This window comes from Hippocampus bargibanti, linkage group LG09 (genome assembly GCF_051943395.1).
Source record: "Hippocampus bargibanti isolate YZ-2025 linkage group LG09, ASM5194339v1, whole genome shotgun sequence".
Lineage (NCBI taxonomy): Eukaryota > Metazoa > Chordata > Actinopteri > Syngnathiformes > Syngnathidae > Hippocampus > Hippocampus bargibanti.
The window spans coordinates 8,217,133-8,226,880 of NC_142742.1; the positions used below are offsets into that span (position 1 = coordinate 8,217,133).

The following is a 9,748-nucleotide window of genomic DNA, read 5'->3' on the forward strand; positions in this document are numbered from 1 at the left end:
TCAGGGATGCCTGAGGCCTGGCGTGTGATGATGTCACTGAAGTCTGGCCTTCTCGCAGAAAGCACCTGGGCGCTTGATACCATCAACATTCTGCTCTATGATGACAGTACTGTTGCTTCGTTTAACCTCTCTCAGGTAAAGAAGTCTTTGAGCTACCTTACGGATGTCCGCTTCCTTAAAACAAATTTGGATTGGATTAGCCTTTATTAGTCTGGCAGTGGAGAAATGTACATTTCACAGCAGCAATGTGATGAAAGTAAGAGGAAAGGAAAGGAAAGGAAGAAGTCGAAAAACAAAATACAGGAGCTGCTGTAAAGGCAGCCACTCCCACAGCTCTGATAGGTCTAAGGTTGGGGCAGCAGTGGACAACTCCTTGAAGCTGATTACTTCTTTTGTCCTGACTAATTCTTGCCTATGACTGGCCCTGATTGCCCCATTAGCTCAGGTATCACTTAATCAGCATGACAAAGCCTACATGGAAACGACCTAAGAAGACTGTTGTAAGCACGAACTAAATTCAACCTCAAACCACCATGGCGATTAAGTGTAGGTTTTGCTGTCTTTACAAGAAGCATTTTTTTGCAAAACAGCAAAACCTACAAAATAGTTAATAATAATATTATTATTATTACAAACATAATAATAATAATAATAATAATAATAATTATTATTATTATTATTATTATTATTATTATTATTATTATTAAAAATAATAGTAATAGTAGTAATAGTAGTCATAGTAGTAATAGTAGTGATAGTAGTAGTAGTAATATCAGAATCAGAATGTACAGAATCAGAATCAGAATCAGAATACCTGATTCAGATACCTAATAATAATAATAATAATAATAAATACTACTACTACTACTACTACTACTAATAATAATAATAATAATAATAATAATAATACATTTCATTTATAAGCGCCTTTCAAAACTCTCAAGGACACTTTACAGTCACAGGATATTTTTTTTTCTGAGGGTGAGCAGTGGTAAATAACAAATAGTGTGACACAACACAAAAGACACAGACAGTCAATGAATCTTAAGCACTTTCTGTACCCTCTTTGTTGTATTAAGCAGTTCTCGATGAAAGAGGGTAGGATCAAACCGTCTTTTTCGCCAGTGGATCAGGGACGTAATGGTGAAATGTGCATGTCTGCTACAAGCTAACCGTTGAAGCAAACAAGAAGCTGTAGCATCCATTAACGAAAAGAGATCATTTCACATCTCCTATCCCACCTAAATCCGCTTCAATTCCAAGCCGCAACCGTTCCACATATCAAAAGCCGTAAATGTAAAGCATGTCAGAACACCCCAAAGAACAACATCTTGAATGTTTTTTGTTCATTTTCACACATTTCTGCTCACAAATGACATTTTCATTTTCTGTATCTGTAGTTACCTGGCTTCCTGGAGCTCATCGTCGAGTATTTCCGCCGTTGCCTGATTGAGATCTTTGGAATCCTGCAAGAGTTTGAAGTCGGGACGGTGACACAGCAAAGCTTGTCGGACCTCAAATCGAACCAGAAAGAAAAAACTAACTTGGATGGTGAAATAGAAACCGTAGTACAACCTCCATCTGAATCCATCCCACCTCTTCTAGTGCCAGACGACCTACCAGGAAACACGACAAAAGAATATCTTGCGGTTCCTGTAGAGCCTCTTTCAGCTGATGGGATGAAAAAAACACATCAGTGTGGCCAAAAGGATGAAGAAAAAGACCCAAAAGCAGAGAGTAAAAGTGATATTGAGGTTCCTGTGACGGAGCTAGAACCAAAACCCAAACAAGCTAGCAAGTACGATAAGTTCCCCATCACAATCGTTCACAAAGACGACCCGAGTGAAGACATAACGCAAGATCTTGTTGAGTTCACCAGCGGGCTTCTCCACTGGCAAGCCGGCGGAGGCGACACTACAGCTCACATTCAAACCTACTTTGAGCCGCCCGACAGGACGAAGGACGAGACGCTTAGAGAAAAACCAAAGCCAGATGATGACGAGGAACCGAGGAACCGGATCACGGCTACCATCGATGACGTTCTATGCGCTCGCGTCGACGCCCTCTCCGACGCCCACCCCGCTCGCTCGTTGCCGTCTTACCCTTTCCGGGTGCATCCGGACGGCGAACGGGACCACATCACCTTACTGGAGGACGAACCGCGATGCCTGGACGAAGCTCCACTGTCCACAAGCTCCGCCTGGCAGGACTCGTTAGCCAAACGCTGCCTCTGCGTCTCCAACATCGTCCGCGGCTTGTCGTTCATCCCGGGGAACGATTCGGATATGTCCAGGCACGCCGCTTTGGTTCTTCTTCTCGGTAGACTCCTTTTACTGCACCATCAGCACCCTGAGAGATCCAGGTCGCCCCCTAGCTATCAAAGAGATGAACAGCAGGACAAAGGGCTGTCCAGCGGTCAATACGAATGGCGGCGGGAGTGTCTGAGTCAGCTCAGGGAGAACGCGATGGTAACCCTGGCTAATATCGCTGGGCAGCTCGATCTTTCCACTTACGCCGACACCATCTGCTTTCCCATTTTGGACGGTCTCCTCCATTGGATGGTGTGCCCCTCGGCTGAAGCCCAGGACCCTTTTCGTTCCGCGGCGACCTACTCGCAACTCACTCCGCAGCGGCTGGTTCTGGAGTGCCTTTGCAAACTGAGCATCCAGGAAGGGAACGTGGATCTACTCCTTGCCACGCCGCCTTTCAGTCGACAGGAGAAACTTTTCACGGTATTGGTGCGCTACGTCGGGCAAAGAAAGGCGCAAGTGTACAGGGAAATGGCGGTGGCCATCACTTCCCATTTGGCACAGGGAGACCCGACCGCCGCTCGTGTTATCGCCATGCAGAAAGGCAGCGTGGGTAATTTGGTCTCGTTTTTAGAGGACGGCGTCACCATGGCGCAATACCAGCATAACCCGCATAGTTTGTTGCACATGGGACACCCACACGTGGATCCGCCGAGTGTGAGCATGTTGTGTCGAGCGGCGAAAGGACTGTTGGCCATGGCTAAAGTGGAGGAGAACAAAAGCGAATTTGTGCTCTATGAAAGCAGATTGTTAGATATTTCTATTTCTTCAGTGTTGAACGCTGGAGTAGTGGCCATTATTTGCCAGGTTCTTTTTCACCTTGGGAAGTTATGACAGGAGCAGAGGAAAGACTTTCGCCAACGTTAAGATCGACGCACTTGTTTTGCTATTTTTTAGTCATCGTTTTTTTTTTTTTTTATTCCACTCAAAACAAAATATCAATGTACCATATGTACCCGTTGTGGAGTTGATTTCATTTTAATACAAATATTTAAAGGACAACCGACACCTCCGGACAAGTTGTGTCCGTAATTTGTAAAATCACTTCAAATGATTTCTACTGAACGTATTTTACAAAGATTCCACCGCATATAGCTATATTTTACGTTTTAAGACTCGCACTGAATATTCAGGAAGTCTTGTTTTTGAGTTGGTGACGAGTCCGTACGTGACGTCACGGTAGGTATCGTCACTGAGCGAGAAAGCGACACACAATGCATGTTAGGTACTTTGTTTGGTCTGAAAACTTGTGTTGATCTATGTTGATGGCGAAGTTAGAAGGAAAACACAAATAACGCGATGGTGAATTGTTGTGTGTTTGATACTAGCTGATTCTTGTCTAATTCCCATTAGACAAATCAGCCAATTTCCAACAGAGCTTGGGCGCCATCTTGTGCATTTTCTGGGACGCTACATTGCAGGCCAGACGCCTCAAAATGACACGGAAGGACTTCTTTACTCGATTGCAAACATTTATGCTTTCCTCTTCAGAACTATTTGAATCATATTTATAACTGGATGAGTTAAAAGAAAGCATCTTCTACGATTCCCAAGCCATTGTTTTGATTCTCGAGCAAGGCAAGACGTCCTGGCGTGACGTCACGAACAAGGGGGCGGGACCTTCTGAAAATGAAACTTTCTGAGGTCATTTTGAAGTAGTTTTGGGAGACTTTAAGTCATTTTATTGGTGTTTTTCATTTGACTAAAAAAATCAGCCTGCGTGTTTTGGGTATTTTAGATGCTATAAAACGTTTTTCTGATGTCAGTTAGGAAACAAAAATACGGTGTCGGTTGTCCTTTAATACTTTCTGATGTTTGTCATTGCTTATTATTACATTTTTTTCTAGCGCATAAAGCTACCACCAGATTTTGGTGCTGACTTTTATTGAATAGTTTTTTTGTGTGTTTTATAAAAAATTAAAATATGCTCATCTCCTTTTTTTCTTTCAGAGTATTTATTTTAAAAAATGTGACACTGTACATGATTTTTTTTAATCAGAACTTGTGGGGCAAATAACACACTGACTGATTTGAGAATTTTATGTCTCGGTCGCTGGAAGAGAACTTGTGCAATAGGACTTAAAACAAGCGGTCCTTTCTATGAACCTGATCATGAAAATACACCCGCAGTGTGTATTTTAGGCCACAAGGAGGCAGCTTGCACCCACCAATCAGCTTGAGAGAAGTGCAAATGTCAACAAAAACAAAAAACAATAAAAAAAAGAAACGTCTAATTTATTAATCATTGCCTCAACGACTTTGGAACGTTTGTCACATATGCTTGTTACATCTCGTCTGTATTGTTTCATCACTGTATACAAACTGTACAACGGAGGCACACGATTCTGCCCGTCACAATCAAGCATAGCAAGAACTGGGGAATGATGAACAAATGCTTTTATTGTTGTTCAACATTTGTTATTGTTATGATGAGTATTTTGTTAATGGGGTCTGATATTTGAACATGGTAACCAATGTTTCAATGTAAAAAATAATAATCAGAAGAAGAATGATTAAAAAAAGCCTGTATGCATTGTATTATAGCTGAGAAAACAATCGCTTTGGTAATCAAAACATGAAAAGTGCCAGGGTGAGAGGATTATATATAGTCAAGGTTATATAAGAGTACAGAACACATTTCCTTTTTTGGTAAACGTCCTCCATTCACGTTCGTGGGCATATTTTTGGAATGCTCTATAAAAAGATATATTACATACAAAAAAAATGCTCATTGTAAAATTGGCCTTTTTTCATATGCATCTTTTATCCGGTATATACATTTATACTCTGTGCTGCACATGTCACAAATAAATGTACGATGAACATCACCGAGTATCACAGATATGGCATTATTTTCCATCAATCATTCCATAAAATATTAGTTGTCTTCAGTAGTGTCAAGTAAGTTACCTTGTATCGAAATTATGGGTATCTTTACCTTTCTTTGCAGTGGTGGATTTTTGGATTGGATTGGATTGGCCGTTATACTAATAAAGGCATATCCGATATCCAATATTAGTCTCACAGTGGAGAAATTTACATTTCACAGCAGCAAAGTGATGAAAGGAATGAAAGTAGAAAAACAAAATACATGAGCTGCTGGAAAGGCAGCCACTCTCGCGGCGCCGTCTTGAAGTCAAAATAACAAATAGTTTGACAGCATAGAGACAATATGACAACACAAAGACACAGAGAGACATTCATTCTTCAGGACTTGCTGTACCCTCTTTGTGATGACATGAAGCAGTTCTAGGTGAAAGAGGAGAAGATCAAAGCGTCTTTCCACCAGTGGATCAGGGACATCATGGTGGAATGTGCACGTCGACTACAAGCTAAATGATGAAAGCAAACACGTAGCTGTAGCATCCATTGACGAAAAGGGTTGTCTCACATCTCCTGTTCCACATAAATCTGCTTCAATTCCAAGCCGCAACAGTTCCACATTTAAGCACACATTTGACTTCTCAGTTCATCAAATTTCCAAATATTAAATGTCCATGAAATATCAGAATCATCTTTATTGTATATGTACATTTTTCTACTCCCTACATGTGGAAGAAAAAAAGGTTTGAGCTATTTTATGTTGTGCATTTTTCAGAAAGACTTTTAACTCATTCACTACCATGCTCGAATTTATTTGGGAATTGAAAATGGGACATGGAGCGTCATTCCCGAATTTGTTTGGGTTTTATTTTTTTCTAGCGGGGGTGCTGTTATAGAGCCAGTCAGACCTCTGGCAACGTGTTTTCCCTTCTACGAGGGGGCAGCATTTTCCTTTTGTACAGCCGCCCCTCACTTGCACCTCTTTTTTTTTATTCCAGACTCGTATAATTTAGGATTTTTTTTTCCCGATGACGTCCTTTCCACAAGAGGGCAGCTTTTCCATTGTTTCCATGTTAGCACTTTGTTCCAGCTTCAGCTCTTGTTCAAGCGCTATATAAACCGATTTGCATGTACAGTAAAGTCTCGTTATATCGATATTCAAGGGAGTCCGAAAAAATATCGATATAACCGGGACTATCGATATATCCGACCCTGTTTGCATGTAATTTTCTCCGTGCGTGCATAGAAATAGTATCGATATAACCGGGACTATCGATATATCCGATATCGATATAACGAGACTTTACTGTATTGCATAGTATTTTGGACAGCGGCCCTCATTTCAAGCTCATATTACTCCAGACCCATATAATTTAGGAATTAACTAATTTTCTCTGATGAAACAAGAAAGTCTAAGGTTTCTTATGCTGCATTGAATGTTTATGTAGTCCTAAAACTCAATATTCTGTGGGTCCTGGAACTTGAGTGAAAATGACAAAAACCCTGGCACTGGAGTGGACACATTTTTACACATCTGGCAGTGAATGAGTTAATGAGCTGGCCTCAGGAGAAAAGCAACACCTGAAATATAATTGCCTGTCATTTGCATCACTCATATAGAAAAAAAAATCTATTCCCACCCATGGAAAATGTCCATTCTTAAAGGACAACCGACGTCTCTGGACAAGTTGTGTCCATAGTTTGTAAAATGGCTTCAAATGACTTCTACTGAGCGTATTTTAATAAGATTCCACCGCATATAGCTATATTTTACATTTTAAGATGTGCGCTGAATATTCCGGAAGTCTTGTTTTTGAGTTGGTGACGAGTCCTCATCCTACGTCACTGAAGGAACGCCCCTAAACGAGAAAGGACATACCTTGCATCACCTCAAGGCATTTTACGGTACTTTGTTTGGTCTGAAAACTTCGTGTTGATCCGTGTTGATGGCGAAATTAGAAGGAAAACATAAATAACGCGATGATTTTGCATTTGACTAAAAATATCATACTGCGTGTTTTGGGTATTTTAGATGCTATAAAACATTTTTTCTGATGTCAGTTAGGAAACAAAAAAGTGATGTCAGTTGTACTTTAAAGTACAGTCTTTGAGCTGTTTAATGGGCGTTGTTTCATTCCTAGAAATGCCGTTACTGAAACCCATCCTTGGATTGACAAAGAGCAGGGCAGATGAATACCATTAAAAAGAGAAACAAAACAGTCATGCATATGCAATAAATTGTCTTGCTGCCTCTCACCACCGGTGGAGGTCGATGTGTGAGTAATTGGTGAAGGATGATGAGATTCACAAGTCAGGTTGCACCCACTAGTCAAAAGTCTACAAATAAGCCCAAGTGTGTGAAATAGCAGGCAGATGAATTGTGATGCAATCAATCGCACAAAAGGTGGCGGAAACGGAAATTGCACAACCGCTGCTGCAGTTGGCATCAATGTCAGACTACAGTGATACCCTGGCTTACGAACTTAATTGGTTTCCAGGCAGAGTGTATAAGGCGAAAAGTGTGTATCCCAAAAATTAATTTCCCATAGGAAACCATTAAAATGAGAATAATCCGTTCCCAGGCCCCCATAAAACACAATTTTCTACTTTCTAATTTTCTAAGCCTAAAAACTACACAAAATATACCTTATTTTACATACAATAAATGTGCTATGGTATTATAATTAAAGAAATAAACTGTACAGTATAATAAAGTCGTTTTATTTACCTTTGTGATGGTCGTTGATGGCTTGATGGAATGTCAAAGTTGAAACAATTCCAAATTCCACTGTTCTCAATCCGTTTTCTCGCCATTTTACTTTTGTTTTTTTTTTTTCAGCGTTAAACACTTGATTAGGAACATAGCCTTCTTCTTTCACCATCTTGAGGAATGATCCCTTGGAGGTGCTTTCTCTGCGATAATTTTACCTTTTTCCTCATCAATTGTGTTCTGTTTAGCTGGGTTGATAGCTTTTTGCATCAAATGTACAGATAGCTTGTGCAGGTTATTTGTGGAGCATTATTGATGTGATATTTTAACCTTCCAGTCTACACTCTGCATTTGAACTGTCAAAGTTGAAACAATTCCAAATTCCACTGTTCTCAATCCGTTTTCTCGCCATTTTACTTTTGTTTTTTTTTTCACTTTTGTTTTTTTGTGTTTCAAGCTCTGTTGTCTCCCTTTCGTGTGAACGCGTGTATGTGTGTGTGTGTCTTCTCACTCTCTCTGTCGTCTCTTTAATGTTTAACACCCCCCCCCCCCCCTCACTGCTGCGTTCTTGACCAATCACGTGGCTTTAACCCAATACGCCATTTGGGAAAAAATGGACATTTACATCAGCAATTATCTTTACTACCGAGACTTTCCCAAATCAGGATGTTTTGGATTGGATTGGATTTGCCTTTATTAGTCTCGCAGTGGAGAAATTTACATTTCACAGCAGCAAAGTTATGAAAGAAATGAAAGTAGAAAAGCAAAACACGGGAGCTGCTGGAAAGGCAGCCACTCTCGCGGCGCCGTCTTGAAGTCAAAAGAACAAAAAAAAAACTAAATAACAAATTTGTATTGTATGTTTTGTATTATATTGTAGTTTCATGTATGACATTGCAAATTATTTAACATTTCCACTGGGGACAGATCAATATTGATTTTAGTGAGGCCAATGCAAGGCCAACATTTGGCAGTACAAAATTCTCATACTCGACTAGTTGATCAATGAATTACAAAAATATAAATTGCATACATTCTTTTTGATCCCCAAAAGTAAAGATATGAATTACAGCCAGAATATTCCGTTTCATTTGGTATTTGTTGAAATACAGTAATCCATCATTTTTCGCGGTTAATGCGGACTGGGACCATCTGCGATAGACGAAAAACCGTGATGTAGTGAACCCTAAATTTATATGTGTATGAGTCCCAAAAAATATTTATGAGACCAAATTTAGTGGAACACAGTACAGGGAATGCATAAAGAATCACAGTAAATGTTTGTACTACAGTGCAAAACTCTCATGCAAAGTAAACAGTCCACTATCTACATACAGTATATACAGTATAATATTTACAGGCACACTATTCGTCTTTCTTGATGTAACACACCGTAGATTCATTGACTTTGTAATGGCGTGCAACAGCACCATAACTTTCGCCTTCCCTCAGTTTGTCAGTAATTTGACTTTTTCACTCACTGTCATAATTTTCCTCTTCTTGTTCTGTTCACTGGATGATTTTGAAGGCACAGGGCATTTAGGAGCCATTCTCCGGGTTGGGGGGTATTGAGTATGAATGAAAATATGAGAATATGTACAGTACGTAACCTGAACTAACGCGATGCGAGAACAGGAGTAGGTATAAGCATTCAGGTAAGTTGAATGCTGTCTCGTACTGTTGTCTCTCATCAATCAGCTTCAGCCTGAGTGAGCACGAAAACAAATGAAAAAAGAACAAAAAACGAGTTGACAACGCAGCATCACATGAATGTAAACAAAGTCAAGACGATCAATGTACAGTAAGCAAAGTGATGACAATTTTGTTTACATTAATCATCGACTCATTGTCAGGTGTGCCCAAATGATCCGCTGTTTTTGGTTACATAACTAGAGTTTGGTTTTGT

General features: G+C 40.1%; 1 protein-coding gene across 1 annotated transcript in view; it reads left to right on the forward strand.

The window, feature by feature from the left end:
- arid1b (AT-rich interaction domain 1B) overlaps positions 1 to 5,134 on the forward strand; it is a 229,321-nt gene extending 224,187 nt beyond the window's left edge. The window contains exons 21-22 of the mRNA XM_089003853.1: positions 5 to 135; positions 1,401 to 5,134. Coding sequence (XP_088859979.1) covers positions 5 to 135; positions 1,401 to 3,143 — 1,874 coding nt within the window. The 3' untranslated portion in view covers positions 3,144 to 5,134. The remainder of the gene's footprint in view (positions 1 to 4; positions 136 to 1,400) is intronic.
- The last annotated feature ends 4,614 nt before the right edge of the window (positions 5,135 to 9,748 follow it).